Below are 17,952 nucleotides of genomic sequence, written 5' to 3'. Positions count from 1 at the left end.
TGAGGCAGAAGGAGAAGAACACAGTTTGAGGGAAGACTATTTAGTTTTAGATATGTTGCATTTTAGGGACCTGTGGAACATGAGGCAAAGTGCGTTGACATTAGGCAGTTTATAGAAGTTTTGAAGATTGTAGGAACGGTCAGTATTAGAGAGATTTGGGAGTCATCAAGACATGGATAGTAGTTGAATCTATGGGGGCAGATAAGGACGTGTGTGTATAATAAGAGAAAGGGAAGGGTGTAACTCCCAAGGAACATAGCAGTAATGAAAGGACAGGCAGAGAAAGATTCTCCAGTAAGAGTCTAAAGAAATGGTCTAAGAGGTGGCACAAGTAATGAATTTGGCTCCTTCTGTGGGGTAAAGGGACTAGACATGATCCATGACAGTTTGGGGATCAAAACTAGACTCAGTCCTTGAGGCCAGGAGTTGAGTTTGGTTCCCTCACCGCAACCCATGTCTCCCTGTCCCCCATGTGCAGAGGCAGTAGCTCCTCACCCAGCACCACTCTGCTCATTTATGAATCTGAAAATCAGCAGCATTGACAAAGGCCTTGGGCTGGCTGCAAACCCAGGGAGACAGGAGGACCTAGACACAGCTAAAAGACCGGCAACTAAAACAAGGTGCCTCTGGCTCAGTGACTGGATCTGCAGTATCTTTTTTTATTTTTATTTTTTAAGATTTTACTTTTAAGTAATTTCTACACCCAACACGGAGCTCAAACTCACAACCCTGGGATCAAGAGTCGTGTGTGCTCCATCGACTGAGCCAGCCAGGTGCCCCTGGATCTACTGTATCCTTGATATCAAAATAGGAAAGGAGCACCCAGATGATAAGACTTTCAGGTCATTCTGATTTTTAAGTGTGAAAGAGAGGTTAAAACAAAACAGTTGAATAATAGCCATTGTATTTGATAATGGGATTGATAGAGAAAGATATCATATTGCAATGATTAATAAGTGAATGAGAGGTAAGGGCGTTGTAACCACAAATATAAACTTCTTTTTGAAGAAACTTGACTAGAAGAGGAAAGGGGAGGGAGGGCACAAAAACTAGAAGAGATTTTAGGATTAATGGAGATGGTTTTCGGAATGTGCAGACTGGAACATTTTATAGAACTTCCAAAGTGTTGAACTTAAGTAGAGGTGACCTGAAACTGCACAGGTAACATTTCCAGATCTTGGAACAATCATAACGCTTGTGTATTGGAAGCTAAATAAACCCATCTGCCTGTAGCAAAGTTACCTCCACCTCTGCTGCTTGGGCTTTCGATATTATTATTTGTATTACTTACATAGGTTCCATCTTGCCCACTTGGGCTGCGCACCCCGCTTATAGAGCTGGATGTGCGGTACCCTCCTGTCTGCCCCGATTCTCCTGGCGTCTGTGCTGACCTCCTGCAAAGGCTCCCTTGCTGGTGTTCTGCTCCACCTCCCATCTGCTGCTTCGCTTAAGATGCCTCTTCCGGACATCTTGCTTGAAGTCAGGCCAGTTGCCAATGATGTAAGCAGTCAGGGCTTTCAGTGTTACTTGTGACTCAGTTAAAAGTTTACAGGATGCTTGACCCCCGAGCAACGCAGGAGTTAGGGGTGCCTGACCCCCTTGACCCCCTGTGCAGCCGAAAATCTGTGTATAACTTCGGACTCCCCAAAAACTTAACTAATAGTCTATTGTTGACTGGAAGCCTTGCCAATAAATAAGCAGTCGATTAACACATATTTTGCATTTTATATGTATTACATACTGCATTCTTACAATAAAGTAAGCTAGGGAAAAGAAAATGTTCTTAAGAAAATCATAAGAAAAAAATGCAATTATAGAACTGTCCTGTAAAAAAATCTGCATAGAAATGAGCCCACACAGTTCAAACCCATATTGTTCAAGGATGAGCTGTGTATTTTTTTTTTTTAATATTTTATTTATTTGTGAGAGAGAACGCACAAGCAGGGGGAGTGGCAGGCAGAGGGAGAAGCAGGCTCCCTGCTGAGCAGGAACCCGATGCGGGGACTCCACCCCAGGACCCTGGGATCATGACCTGAGCCAAAGGCAGATGCTTAACTGACTGAGCCACCCAGGCATCCCTCTTTTTTTTTTTTTTTTTTTAAGATTTACTTTATTATTTTAGAGAGAGAGCGCGTGCATGAGCAAGGTGGGGGGTGGGGCAGAGGGGGAAAAAAGAGACAGAATCCCAAGCAGATTCCCTACTGAATCTGGAGATCAATGCAGGGCTCGATCCACGACCCCAAGATCATGACCTGAGCTGAAACCAAGAGTCAGACACTCAACCAACTAAGCCACCCAGGCGCCCCTGAACTGTATATTCTTAATAGTCTGCATCCCAGAATTATGCCTGGAAATTAAACTGATAACAGTGGTGAGTCCTGAGTGAGGGTAGGGGGAGAGGGGACCGTGATCAAGGGCCTTATCGTATCACTTGAATTTTTTAAAATGAGAATTAAAATTAAGCCTAAAAGTATCAGGCTGAATAATCAAGTTCGAAAATTAAAACTATGCCATATTAGAATAGTAAAGTGAATATAATGTATTGGAAATGTCCTTCTTTCAACTTGCCATATTCCCTAGGAAAGATGTAGGTCTGATTACATCCCATGAGTTAGATTAGGTACTGGGCTTGGAGGAGCTCTTGAGGTCTCCTTGCAGTTTAGCAGGACCTAGTAGTGATTTAGTCCAAGACCCACGAAACCTTCCCAGCTGCGTGTGAATCTCAAGCCCAGTCTGGTTACTACTCTGCAAGAGAACAGAGAAAACTGTAATGCTTCAAATAGTTTACTGCTGTGGTTATATACGATCAGATAGTAGGATTACAGAACATTTCAAAATGATGCTTTGAAGGAATTTGCCATTGCTCATACCTTAGAAGGAAAACAGTGCTGTGGATAACTTCAACTAGATAATTCCAAATGTTGATTTTAGAATCAAATGTTATGTTTATCTTGAGTACAAGTGCATCTGATAACAGAGGTTCACAGCCCTGCAGAGAAACTAGGGAAGCTGTTCTGTGAAAACTGGTTTCCAGAGTGCCTGGAAACTGCCCACTTTCCTTCGCCTGCCCCTCCTCTGCTTCAACTGCTTTTCCGCTCTCTGAACACAGGCAAGCGTCTGAGCCCACCTGCCAAGCAGGCAAAGGACTGAGCTGGCCATTGTGTCCTTCCAAGCTTATCTATTAACAAATTATATAATGATGGGCTACTTTTTGAAGTTGGTACAGAATTTAGACCACTGGTAAGTCTAGAGAAGTCATGTTTAGCCTGGGCAGAAACTAATCAGAATAGAGAACTGAAAATTAGTTAGGGTTGCTCTCTTGATGATCCGCAGGTGACAAAAAATGAAGAATTGAATCTTTCTCCAAGGTGCTGAGGGTCACACATAACCACATAGCTTACATCCTTCATGATGACCAGACCCATCTGGGAAGTTCCAGCCAGCTTCTTCAGCTTTCCCTCATGCCATTTAAGTGGGGAAGGCTCCACACTGAAGTACCGAGTTATTGGGAGCATGTCAGGATTCAGTTCATCTTGTTTATTGAACTCCTGCTGGATACCAAATTCTAGATATGTAAGACACAGAGAGCCCTTGTTGTCAAGAAGCCCCCATTGAGTGTAGACAGCAGACCCTCAGACGCTACCAATGTTATATGGTGTATCTCAGAGGAGGGACACTTAGTGCAGCCAAGGAGGGTACAGAAAACTTTCAGGAGGTAATTCCTGAGGCAGATCTTACAAGAGGAGTAGACGGGAATTAAGCCAAGGGCCCTCAGCAGATATCAGTGTATGTATTTTGGACAAGGGAACCACGCGCAGTCCCCGTGAGAAGGCTATGAAGTGATGATGGGGCTAGAGAGATCTTGGATTTTACCCTAAAGGTAATGGGTAATTATTGACTTGGCAGCAATCTACTCAGAGGTCACATTTGCTCTTTAAAAAGGAAGATGGCTGGGACAACGGTGTGTATAGTAGGAGGATAGGGATAATAATTAAAATATCACTAATACTCATCATAGTGTAATTCCATCTGAGATTTATTTATTCAAACGCTGTTAAAAAATAAGCAAGGGGAGAGGTGATGACAGATAAGAGAGCAGCAAGATGCTTTCAAGATTCCCTCAAGCACCCCCTCAAACACTAAGACATGAGGTAGAACTAAAGCTATAACTCATAATCTGCAGCTGTGGGGAATGGAATGCGCTTTCTTGGACAGACACATTAAGTTGATTGTGAAACTAAGGGCCCAACTTCCAAATAGTGACAGGCATTCTGACAGCAGTGCGGACGCTAATCACAGATGAGTTTCTGTAGGGCTTGTCCAGCATTGTTTTGACCACTTTTGCACACACACAGAGGTCCAGCCTTGAGCAGGATCTCCTTCTGGCATTTGTTTCTGCCATTGTAAATTGAAGGGACTGGCTTGGGACCTTTAAATGTCTAATATTAAGTGGTTTTCATTTCATATATATTCGTATATCTGTATGTGCACATATGTAAGTATGTATTTCATATATATAAAGAGAGACATTCCATCATGAAATAAATAAAATTTTCACTGTGTCTATTAGCAACTTGCTATGATCCGGTTTGATTTTGAAGAGGCCATTCCAGCCATTATTTGGGAACAGACTGGGGAGGAGCAAGAATTGGGGCAGGAGACTAGCTAAGGGGCCTCCACTAGCAAGGAATGGTAATGGCAATGAAAGTGAAGAATTTGCATGCTGTGGATTAGAAATGACAGGATTGCTAATGGGGCTGTGAGAGGCCTGGGATAGGGTGAGATCCTGGATGAACCAGAGGTTCTGACCCAAGCAACTGGGCAGAAGATGGTGCCCTTGATAAGACAGTGGAGACAGGAGAATGAGGTCTGGGCAGGGGATGAAGCGTACTGTTGGGGATGCGTTGAATCTGAAGTGATTATGAGATATCCTCATGTCAAATGGAGAAGTTGAAAAGGCAACTTGGCATTTTTCTGGTAGAACAGATAAGGTAAAATCAATAATACAGGTTTAATATAGGTTTTAGTGTTTCTTCAGAAGGTATTTCAGTTCACATTGGGTATTTTTTAAGATTGATTTAGAGAGAGCTCCAGCATGGGGAGGGAGAGGGAGAATCTCAAGCCGACTCAGCGCTGAGCGTGGAGCCTCCCAACCCTGAGATCATGACCTGAGCTAAAATCGAGTCAGACGTTCAACCGACTGAGCCATCCAGGTGCCCCTCAGTTCACATTCTTAATAACCACTCACCTTTATTGACCATGTTGTGATTGGTGCCCTGCCTGATGCTGTTTTATGCATATTCCATTTATACTTCCCAAGAACCCTGTGAGGAAGGTGCTGTTGTTCTCAATGTTGAATGAGGAAGCTAAGTCTCGAGAGGTTAGGCCACTGGCCCAACAGTCAATAGTTGGTAGATGGAAGAGCCTGGATTTGTAATAGGCTCCCCGATTCAGAACTGTGCCCTGCCGCTTCCCATGCATCTTACTATGAGCACACAGCTCACTGTGATTTTTCTCTCTTTTCAGGGTTTTGGTTTTTTGCACTGAATGTAGTCTAGACTCATCTTCACGGGCTTGTGTTGCCCCAGGATACTGTCAAAGGTAAGTTTTTAAAATTTCAATGCACCGTGTATTAGCAGTGAAATGGGAGAGACTTCATCTTAAAAAGAAGAGTACATTTTGACGTTATTGCTCCTTTCCCGAGTTGTTCCACGAGGGTATTTAAAGTGGCCATCACATCAGCTCTTTGCATTTCTACTTCAGTAGGTCCCTTTAAAAAGCACATCAATCCAAATGATTGATAGTGACATTTGGTGCCTCATCCTTTTATAAAGCTAGAATTTGTTATTAGGATTTAGCAATTCCACAGTTTTCTGTGAGCGTATTCCTAGTTTCTCTGCCTCTAGTCTGTCCTTACTCCAGTCTGTCGTCCACATTACTGCCAGGACTAGCTTTCAAAATGATGTATTTACTCATGTCACTCCTTTGCTCAAACAGCTCTCGCGGCTCTCAGTTGCTACAGACGCCATCCTACAAACATCCTACAGAACCTAATTCCAATTAATGTTTCTGGCTGCTTTTCTAGTGCACCCCTATCTGTTGTGAGCCCTACCGGGCCATTTTCTATTTCCCAAATATATAGTTCTTTTTCATGGCTTTGTGCCTTGGTCAATGCTTTTCTCTTCACTTAGAGTTTGGAAGAGGGGAGAAGAATGCAGCTCTCTGCTGCTCTTTCTCGTATCTTTCCTGTTGTCCCCTCTCCCAGGCCACCTTGGCAGAATTTCTTTCTCATCTGTATTCTAGGTGCACCCGTTACTATGACTATAATAAAGCATTCAGTATTTTACATTAGCGTTATTTGTCTCTGTCTCCTTTACTAGTCTTTAAACCCTTTGAGACTTCTTGGAAAGGAACTAACTGGTTTTTTAGTGCCTGTTGGCTGCTCCTGGACACCTTGCTGAGTGCTATGCATATATTATTTCATTTAATCCTTGTAACATCTCCTTCTGACAAGTTTTATGGATGAAAATAATGAAGATTAGAACGTTAAGTGCCCAAGATTACACAGCTAATAACTGACAAAGAATTATGAATGACTCTGCTCCTTCAAAGCCAAAACTTGTTCTACTGTAGTACTCTGGCCGAGCACCATCTGGTGTGTGGTAGGGACCCAGGAAGTATCTATTGAATTGATATCTATTGCAGTTTAAATAAAAAGGACTTTAGTTGATTAATTCGGTCATTTCTACCTAGAAATTTATTGACTATTAAATGCCGGGTATACAGCTTTAGATAAACGATGAATACAGACATTAACAAGATACAGTGTCTGCTGTCAAAGAGTTGATGGTGTCATAAGGGAAGCATCTATATAAGCAAGTAAAGCCAGTAGAGCGTTACAGATCATATAATAGAATTCAGACAAGATTCACCGGGGACACTGGGGAAGGAGTCGCCAGTTCTGAGATTCTGAGATCCTAGAGATGGATCAGGAAATACTTTGTAAAAGTTGAGTCTTGAATGATGAGAGTAGGGTGTTCTCTGGTGGCATCAGGGAGGGAAAGGCAGAAGGAGTAGTATGAACAAAAACATGGAAACTGGAAATAATCCGGCACATTTGTGAGACTGTAAGTAGTTCATTATGACAGGAGCAAAGGGAAAAAGAGGTCTGGCTGATGGCACCGGAGAGACAGGTGAGGGCTAGACCCTGGAGAGCTTGGAAGGTACCAATATATTTGCCAGCTTTTAGAAAAGACCGAGCGTGGGCGCGGTATGATGTACGGTTTTACTCCCATTTGTCGTTCCGTTTGTCGAGTCCCGTTCTGTGTATGCTGCAGCAACAGCAGGTCAGTGGTCACTTAACCACATAATGGCGAGCTGGTGACAGCTCTGAGGTGAAGTCGTGTGCCAGAGCAGAAATCAAATGCTTGTGTTGTCACGTCAGCTTTGACAGCTTCACTACCCCTTGTTCGCCCCCTCCAGTGAATTTTCACATAAGTGCACTTTGCCTTGACTTTTTCATCACTCTCTTAGCACCGATACACTGGTCCTCTGTCACTTCCCGAGTGGAGCCCCTAGCTCAACCCCATACTTTTGCATGGCCTACTTTATTCTCCTTCCATTTTGTCGGAAGGGCAGTAAAATTCACTTAGACCCTTACACACAACTCTAAGCCGTGGCTTCACAAGAATGTCAGCAAGGCTTTTTCAAGAAACACCTTAAAAACTGTTAAGAATAGTTCCCAAACCACATACACACAAAGGAGGACAAATTAAAGAAAGGAGAAATAGAAAAATAGGTATGATAGGACATATAGTAAGTAGGCAGACTATATGGTATTAATCAGGAAAGATTTTTAGAAATAAAAATTGACTGGATAGTAGAAAGATAGAGATGTGGATTGGTGGTGAGGGGAAGGGTTTTCAAATTGGGTATGAACTGCATAAATAGAAATTAAATTTGAAACTAATAATACAATATATGTTAATTAAATTGAATTTAAATACATTTTTTAAAAAAGAAATTAAATTAGCAAGCTGTGTGGAGAGAATAGAGAGAAGATCTGCCTGTGTGAAGTGGGGGATAGTGTGTGCATGGGGAGTAGCCAGAAATAGAGTTGAAAAGTTTATAAAGTAAAAGTCTGCTGTTCGTATTATGGCAATGGGATAATTGGGAAGATAAGACCGATGTAGAAAACTTAATTCTGAAGAGGAGACGTTCCAGATATAACCTGGAATTGAAGGGGACCTGATAAGAAACATTCTCTCCCCTGAGCAAGTTCTGAACCACAGACATATAGGATGAAGGAGTAAAGCAGGTGGAGATCAGACTTTCACTTTTATTACTAATAAAGTTGACATAGAACGGGGCTTGTGTCTAAAAGCAAGTCAGCTTTCTAATACTCAGCTCTGAAACTTAACGGGTTTCCTCACCCAGCAGTACTAATCAGGGACAGACTCGCCTTCTAGAAGGAGGGAGCAGAGCAGAATAGGTGCCCCCACAGGAAAGGGCCTGGGGGGTGCTGGACTATGCAAGCCCAGTTTCCCCTTCCAAACTCACTGACCGGACAAGTCACTTCACCCTGACAGCATGTCAGGAATATAAGGCCAATGGTAGTAAAGGGATATTGCCTCCCATGGAAGGAAGCATCGAGGGTGGGCAAGTTTTCCTCCCCTAACACACAAGAGCTCGTCTCCTAGCACATTGTCTCCTAGCACCAGTGTAATCCAGGTCATGTCGGGTGTGTCCTTCCCCTCTAGGACAGAGGGGGTCTCAGAACAGTCCTGCTCCCACTTTCAAGAGGACAAACCCCCACTACCACCCACTCTTCTCTTGGATATTTTCTTGGGCAAAATTGATATGCAAAATAGATTATGCCTTCAGGAGATCCTAAAATAGATCAGAACAGTATATAAATTATATGAACTCCAAGGCTAAACAAAATGGTTTCAGCACTGTCCCCATAGCCACCAGATTCAGAAAGTAAGTCTACCTCCTGCCCATGAGCAGTAATTTCTGATAAAAGTAGGTTCTCAGAATGCTGCACTCAGTCTTGCCACGTTGGTATCTGAGGGAGGGAGGATGGGTGAGGTCCTCTTGGTCTGAGCCTCTCCAGGATATCCAGTTAGCCCACGCCAGTGTACAGAATCCACGACTGGGACACTTCCACCCAATTTGGAAAAATCTGCCAGCAGGAGGTTAAATTTGGAACTGGGCCTTTACCGTATCTCAAAAAAACCCAACCAATGTACACTGTCTTCTGCTTTAAAGATTAATACTTGAAGTATCACCTTCTTTTTGCAATATTTAGGGATTTATAGTAGTGGCAGCCCCAGTTACCAAGTTCCTTCCCTTCCTGTGTAAGTTCCCTGCCTCCCTGCCTTCTATGAGGATAGTGAGACATCTCTTTAATTTCCATTTCCTGTTTGGATTGCCTGTGTAAGCTGAGCACAAACAATTTAAACATAAACTTCACTGGTTTTGTAGCGCATGTGTCGTTTGAAATTCAGCTGCCTTGCAGCTTACGTGCAGCAAATAATTGTTCTACTCATTAATATCTGAAAGTATGAAGAAAGTCTCTTTTCCCTAAAGTCTAATCTTTGCCTCAGCCATGCCTGCTTAGGAAGAGCTGTGCCTGCATAATTCAAGGTCAGGCAGCAGCCTTCTGTACTTTGAAGCCAACCAAGCCTGCTAATGCCCTGCTCCCTTTGCTGAGGCCAGCACAGCGGGCATTTGCTTGCTAGGCCAGAGTGGCCGATGAGTGCTGAGGTCACTTGCACGGCTGACATTTAGATGAGCCTTCAGTAGTACCACCACCACCACGGACTGCGGCTTCTTTCCTTGCTGTCGCCCGCAAAGCCCCCAGGCCTTTGCTAAGGCTTGTGTGCCTGGTGTATTCAGCCTTGTCTGTAGAAACAGCCACTACCTGAAGACAAAGTTACCATAACTACAGTCATCACTAATGTCAAAATACAGTTTAGCCTGTGGTTTATAAACTTCTAATTCGGCCTCAATAGTGTAAAGCTGGTGTCTGACAGTAAAAATGCATGTGGCCTCATGAAAACCTCTACAAGATTGAAACACGTTGCTCCCTCGTTAAAAAGACCGAGGCCCAAAGTCCTGCCCCAACAGAAGCCTTAGAAATTCCACATGCATTTTACTCCCCAAATTTTCCTTCATGCGTATTTATCAAAACTTTAGTTTCGGGCGCCTGGGTGGCTCAGTTGGTTAAGCAACTGCCTTCAGCTCAGGTCATGATCCCAGGGTCCTGGGATCAAGCCCCGCATTGGGCTCCCTGCTCTGCGGGGAGCCTGCTTCTCCCTCTCCCACTCCCCCTGCTTGTGTTCCCTCTCTCGCTGTGTCTCTCTCTGTCAAATAAATAAATAAATAATCTTAAAAAAAAAAAAACCTTTAGTTTCACATACCAGATATTAGGGTCTTTGAGAGACCCAATAAATAGCACTCTTTTTCCCTTGGCTGAGTTCTATACCAACTGAGAAATAAAAGAGTAGGGCATTTGAGAGACCGAAATATCATCTCTGTTACTAATAAAGCTATATTGGCGTACATCTATAGGCAAGTGAACTTCCTAGCACTGAACTCAATATTCAACAGGCTTACCTAGTCCCAGGTAATTGTGAGGGGCCTGCATTTAGGGGAACAAGAGCAGAGGAAAGTGCATGCTCCCTGGGGACAGCTGGCTCCCAAAAGGAAGAGAAAAGGGCTGAGCTCACGTACCCTGTTTCTCCCTCTGATCTCACCATTCAGAAAGGATCCTCCGGGGTGGAACCTGTACCTGTGGAGAAGAGCCAGGAGGGAGACCTCGGGAGAGGTGAAGGAGGTTCCTCTTTCCAAGCACATTCAAATGGAAATGGCACAGAAATCATTGGGGTGTCTTTCTCTGTCCGCTGTCCGTATAATGCATCATTTATGAAATACAGTCTCTATTTCTGTAAAGTAGAATGAGAGCTTAAGGACATTTGTGAAGCAGTTTGCATACGACATCCTTCTGAGTAGCTTCCTGACTTTTTCCAGTGCTGTCAATTTAATTTTCATAGAAAGAGCAAGTTTATTTTTGCACAACTGTCATAAACAGATGAGGGGCAAAACCAGCTAGAGAAAGCCTGTTTCCCTTGCGGTGAGCATCTGTTTCACACTGGGAATGGGCAGTGTCAGTTCATCTGGAGTGAGTGAATGGGGCTTGATTAACAGAGCTCCCACTGTACCAATTTTACGTTTCATGTCACATAAATACACAATGATTCCCAAAAAACCTCATTAGGTGAGCACAGTAGATATTTTGATACTCCTCTCCCACCCAGCAGATGAGGAAACAGATTTCCACACCATATCTCCAGGCTGCTGCATTTATAAAGAGAGTCTCTGCACACACACATCCTGGGGCAAGCATCTTTTTAGCTTTTATATTTTGTAGGTATGAACCTTTTATTTTTTTTTTAAAGATTTGTATTTATTTGACAGAGACACAGTGAGAGGGAACACAAGCAAGCAGGGGGAGTGGGAGAGGGAGAAGCTTCTTTAAAATCTTTTAAAAAGAATAAAATAAAATATTAGAAAGATTTTAAAACATTGATTACCTGTAATGTGATGGAGATTTGTTTTGTGTCAGTTTGAGTAATTATTCCTCAGGAATTACATACTGAATGAAAATTTGAATGTTACATACACTTTATTAGTCGTTTCCTTTTGGTACATTTTAATTCATAAAATTTTAACCCAACTTGACTCATTTTATTCTTAGAGGAAAAATTACTACTTTTTATTGTTTTGCCCTAGGACAGCCTGTTCTCGTGTAAAAATAAATTAATTGATATTTAGTTCATTAAGCAAATCCTCTTAAAAAAGTAGGATCCACCATTAGCGTGTACCATAATTTCAGTTAAAAAATATACCACAAATATTGAACATAAATGATAAACCCAGGAAACCCGGCCAGTTTCAGTAGCCTGTTGTAATATGTGGGCAGCATGACCTGCTACAGCCTAACAGCTGGCCCACTGCTTTAAATAGGTGGGCGTCCTTTCTGACGGGTCACTGTTTGTACTGTATGAATTGCTGAAGATCTTCACTGTCACCTCTGCCAAAAATCAAGAAAAAAGAAGAAAGAAATCTAGAACTGTTTAATACCCCAGTGTCTTCAACCTTTCCTAACTATCCTCCCCTAAGGTAGGGAAAATTCCCTCCTACCTCTCTCCTTCCCTTCTTACCAAAGATGTGTACACACCCACACATTACTTAAGGTCATTGCCTCCTTTGGTGATCCAGTTTCAATCTAATCTTTGAAAAACTGATTTTTGCACTGAATTCCTTTTTTTTCTCCTCTTACCTCTTTTAGGCAGTATTTGTGTGTTTCTGCAGAGTTTTGCACAGAGTCTGTTCCCATGCAAACCAATGAGGGAGAAGTGTCGGAAGAAAGCAGTTCCAAGGTCAGTGAATTACTAAAGATGCAAACACTTTGGGTAGAAATTAAAAACAGGTAGTGGGTGAGTAGAGTGGGTGTTTTGTTTTAGGTGAATTTAGAAACTAGCCTGATTTAAATTAAAACCTAACCTAAGGTTGAGAAGATTTTTTTTTTCTTCTTGATAGCCATTTTGTGCTCCATGACCAATTTAAAACCAATTTTACTGAACTCATAGAGAACTTTATGCTTTGTTTGTGCAATGGTAGCACTTTATCTTTTAATGTTTTATTGTGCAAGTTCTATATTCTTATTTTAAGAAATTAAAATGAGTCAGAAGTGTGTAAGGTAAAAAGCCTGTCCCTTATTCCTGCTGCACAGAGACATTATCAATAATTTTTTACACATTTTTTACTATAAATTTTTAAACGGTAATTTGTTAGGTCTGGGTTTTCAAGCTAAGGCGTGAATGAATGTTAACCGTTGTCAAACCCTGTATATAAATTGTTATCTGTGTGCTTATGTATATCTCTATATCTGGCTCCATGTCCTGACTCTCCTGGGCTTTTTCTCTGCCTGGTCATATGGGGACCCTCAGTGTCACCTTTATGTCTCTCTCCTTTCAAAGTTGTCCCTAGTCCTTCCTGGGCACTCCAAGGCTATCTCACACTGTGTCCTGGACAGTGCCCAGTCTGCTGCCCTGGACCTTCCTGAGGGGAGTCTTTTTGCTGCTGCCAGTGCTGCTGGTACTTTCTGTGGGAGGGCTTTTTTCCCCTGGTCACTAGAATGCAGTTTTGTATGACCTAATCACTTTCTCGCAGAGCATTCTACTGTTTTAGTGAAAGCCGCTATTGTAAATACTGAAGGAAGACAAGTTGACAGAGTTAGTATTAATGTAAAACTTCAGAAGCCCTTGTATCCTTTGGAGACACAGTGACTATTCCTTATATTTTTCCCAAGGACCACTTCAGGGCTTATTTAATTTCCCTGCTGTGTATGTAAAAGAGAAAATTGAATAGCACTAACACAGTTACCCATGAATCTGTCTCATTGTTCCACACTTTAGAAGTTAAATATGAAAATTATGTTCTGTAAAAAGTCTTTGATGACATATCAGGAAATCCAAAGGCGAGGATATGGACTTCGTTGGCCTGATTCCCTTAGAAAGAGACTCGTGTGATCTAATTTATTTAGTATTTATGTGCCTATGTTGTCACACTGATCTGAAAACAGAAACTATTTTGTCTGTTATATGTGGCTTTGACTCACTAAATGCAGTGATCAGTTTTCTTAGTGCCTGGTCTAGCTCTTGCACAGTGGAACTGTGCATCACGAGGTAGGCTCCAGTTCTAGTGTAGATTTACTGACACATCTTGGACTATAGCTGTTTATTTATGCTCTCTCTTTTATTCTTTTAAATTGAGGTATTATTAAAAAAATAATACACCTTTATGGTCATTCAGTTAATTACATAATTCACAAACACTTACCAGGTATGTGCTGATGGTCCCAGGTAGGGTGTGCAGAGTTACATAAGGCAGGGTCTCTGCATGTTGGGAACTTATAGTCTAGTTGAGGGAGGGAACCATACCGTAAGGGCAATGATAGTGGTGTTAACTGTGTGGTATTAGGAGCTAGGTCAAAGCAAAGAATTCCTTCTGGATAAGCTTCATGATAGGTGACACTGGAGTTTTGTTGGAAAAATAAGGGGTTTTTGTTCATTTTTACTGGTTGGCTGGTGAGTGGGTGGGTGGAGGTGGGAAGGGCATTATAAGCAGAATGAAGCATATGTCGCATATATAAATGGTGAAGTCTAACAGGAGATGGTGAAAAGATTTGAGTGCATTTCAGATATCTTACTGTGTATTTTTTTTTTTAAGATTTTATTTATTTATTTATTTGATAGAGAGTGAGAGAGCACAAGCAGGGGGAACAGTAGAGGGAGAGGGAGAAGCAGGCTCCCCACCAAGCAGGGAGCCCAATGCGGGGCTCGATCCCAGCACCCTGGGATCATGACCTGAGCCGAAGGCAGGCGCTTAACCATCTGAGCCACCCAGGCGCCCTGATATCTTGCTGTGTATTAAACCACACCAAAAATTAGTGGTTTAAAACCACTATCACAATCTCTTGGGCAGAAGAATTCCAAATAATTTATGTAGATACTTCACCCTGAAGGATGTGGAGCCTAAGTCCCCATTCCTTAAGTGTGGCTTCACATAGTGGGGAAACCTGACAAACAGCATCTCAACCAGATGGTCTACATCGACAGGTAAGTCATGTTTATAGTACATACTGTTGATGTGATGGGCTGAAATGGTACCTTTCCTCAGTGGTCTTCTTCCCCAAAACCCGTTGTCCCACTCTGATCATGAGAAAAACATCAGACAGATCCTGACAGAGGGATGTCCTACAAAATACCTGACCAAGACTACCCTCAAAACTGTCAAGAGAAAACAAGATACGTCTGAGAAACTGTCCCAGCCAAAAGGAGTCTAAGGGGACATCATGACTAAATGTAATACAATATTCTAGGTGAGATCCTGGAATAGAATAAGAATGTTAGGTAAGAACTAAGAAAATTTGAATAAAGTATGGATTTTAGCTAATAATAATGTGTCAGTATTGGTTCATTAATGGTGACAAAGGTACTGAGATAAGATATTAATAATAGAGGAAAAAAAAATATATATATAAATAAAATCACCACCGCAGCTTTTGATTATCTCTCATGATCAGTGATTCACTGAGCTCTATAGGGCAGTTCTGCTCCAGAGTGGTACTGGGGGGGCTGCAGTCATCTGGAGGCCCAACTGGTCAGAAACATCCAAAATGGCTCACTTACATGGCTGGCAGCTGGCAGCTCAGCTTGAGGCTGTTGACCTGAGCATCAAGGATCTCCTCCATATGACCTGTGTACATGGCTTGGAATGTTTCTCACAGCATGGCGACTGGGATCCAAGAGGGAGTACTGCAAGCATGCAGAAGCTGCAGCCTTAGAAGTCAAACAGCTTCCCTTTCCCCATCTTCTGGTGAATTAAAGCCAGTCCCAGGGCTACCCCAGATTCAAGGGGAAGAGAAACAGATTCCACCTCTCAGAGGGAGGACAAGGAGAAAATTTGAGCTCATCTTTAATAGTGATTAGAGTGTTGGGTTCCAGCTGAAGAGGAGGGAATGACGAAGACCATTATCTAAGATTATCTTAGGCTAAGGAGTTCAAGAACAGGCAATAGGTTTCTAAAGCATGGAGGTGAGATGTGCATTTTACTTTATGATTTACTCTCATAACAACTAGTGTTAATGTAGAGGACACACTAGAATATCTGCATCTCGACACTCAAATTCTCTGTAAAGAAGGAGAATCTGATTGGCCCAACCCAGCCTGTGGCCTGATTTCCATTAGGTCTTGAGTTCTCTGAGTCAGGTGGCAGGGACCACAGACAAGCAAGTAGATCCCATGAAAGGACATATGAAACAGGAGACAACAGCCAAGACTCCTGGGACAGTCTCCAGTCAATGCTGATCTTCCGCTATATTTCTTACCAAGGATGGATCAGAATTTTTAATTTCAACTGCACAGCTATTTCTCACTTTACATTTAGTATAATTTAGGTTGATACTCTAAACGAGTTGGTGTTGGTTTACTAGTTGTAGAGATTCTGCAGCTATAGGCTTGGAATGTTTATTTTTTAAGTGAAATCTGGCAAGCATAGTAAAAATTATCATAGAACTGAGCAGTTGAGTATTTGTGATCTCATTCTCTGTACTTCTTTATATAGTTAAGCATTTTATAATAAAACAATAAAAACAAATAAGCTCTAGAGTTTAAGAATTATAGCTATGGATTTAAGTGCCCATGTGTCTTTATTAATTACCATAAATAAAAAAACAATGAATCAGGAAGCAAACATTTTAGTTACAATGTTCTCTTTACTGTTATCAAAGTAATAAATGAATAAATGTAGTCTTTGTCTACAAAGAATAAAGTGATCTGTTGATTGGCTTTATATCAAAGAATTAAATGAGACAATTTAGACTAAGTCTTTTGCTTGCTTTTTTTTTTTTTTTTTTAGAAAGAGAGTGAGTCGGGTGGGGCAGTGGAGGGGGAGGGATAAAGGGGGAGGGAGGGAGAGAATCTTTTTTTTTTTTTTTTAGATTTTTTTTTTTATTCTTACGTTAATCCCCATACATTACATCATTAGTTTTAGATGAAGTGTTCCATGATTCATTGTTTGTGCATAACACCCAGTGCTCCATGCAGAATGTGCCCTCCTCAATACCCACCACCAGGCTAACCCATCCTCCCACCCCCCTCCCCTCTAGAACCCTCAGCTTGTTTTTCAGAGTCCATCGTCTCTCATGATTCGTCTACCCTTCTGATTTCCCCCGCTTCATTCTTCCCCTCCCGCTACCTTCTTCTTCTTTTTTTTTCTTAACATATATTGCATTATTTGTTTCAGAGGTACAGATCTGAGATTCAACAGTCTTGCACAATTCACAGAGCTTACCAGAGCACATACCCTCCCCAGTGTCTATCACCCAGTCACCCCATCCCTCCCACCCCACCCCCCACTCCAGCAACCCTCAGTTTGTTTCCTGCAATTAAGAATTCCTCATATCAGTGAGATCATATGATACATGTCTTTCTCTGTTTGACTTATTTCACTCAACATAATAGGGAGGGAGAGAATTTTAAGCAGGCTTCAAGCCCATCGTGGACCCTAATGTGGGGCTTGATCTCACTACTCTGAAATCATGACCTGAGCTGAAATCAAGAGTCAGATGATTAACCGACTGAGCCACCCAGGCGTCCCAAGTCTTTTGCTTCTTTAAGTTTAGGATATCTCTATCTGAGACTGAATCTAATTTAGCAAATTATAACAAGATCTTATGGCTTTTGGTATTTTAAGAGCAGACTGGGAAAGAAACTATGCAGGATAGGTATTTTCCCCTTTGTTTTCATAGCTGGCAAACAACATAAATTGCATTGGATTCCAAGTCTCACTCCAAAGTCCATGCTAAGTTCAGTCCTCCATCCTGAAGAAGTTACATGAAGAGTAATCAATTCTGTTTACTTATATCAGAGAAACTCCTTAGAAAGGTCGCCTGGTGTAGAAGAATGCATACAAGGAGAGTGGGTGCTTTGTGCATATGAATAATGCTGCTGTGAACATTCCTTATAAGGTTTTGTGCCTTCGTTTCTCTTGGGTGAATAACCAGGAGTGGAATTGCCAGATCATATGGTAACTTGGTGTTTCATTTTTTTTTTTTTTAAAGATTTTATTTATTTATTTGACAGAGAGATAGCGAGAGCAGGAACACAAGCAGGGGGAGTGGGAGAGGGAGAAGCAGGCTTCCCGCCAAGCAGGGAGCCCGATGCGGGACTCGATCCCAGGACCCTGGGATCATGACCTGAGCCGAAGGCAGACGCTGAACGACTGAGCCACCTAGGCGCCCTGTGTTTCATTTTTTGAAGAACTGCCAAACTGTTTTCCAAATGGGTATACCATTTTATATTCCCACCAGAAGTGTATAAG

General features: G+C 42.0%; 1 protein-coding gene across 1 annotated transcript in view; it reads left to right on the top strand.

The window, feature by feature from the left end:
- Positions 1–17,952, top strand: part of TNRC6B (trinucleotide repeat containing adaptor 6B) — a 244,520-nt gene that overhangs the window by 57,593 nt on the left and 168,975 nt on the right. The window contains exons 2-3 of the mRNA XM_034987461.1: positions 5,527–5,601; positions 12,356–12,446. Coding sequence (XP_034843352.1) covers positions 12,402–12,446 — 45 coding nt within the window. The 5' untranslated portion in view covers positions 5,527–5,601; positions 12,356–12,401. The remainder of the gene's footprint in view (positions 1–5,526; positions 5,602–12,355; positions 12,447–17,952) is intronic.

The sequence above is a fragment of the Mirounga leonina genome, unplaced genomic scaffold, assembly GCF_011800145.1.
Source record: "Mirounga leonina isolate KUSES-001 unplaced genomic scaffold, KU_Mleo_1.0 Mir_418, whole genome shotgun sequence".
NCBI classification, from domain to species: domain Eukaryota; kingdom Metazoa; phylum Chordata; class Mammalia; order Carnivora; family Phocidae; genus Mirounga; species Mirounga leonina.
This window is presented reverse-complemented; position numbering and strand designations above follow the sequence as displayed.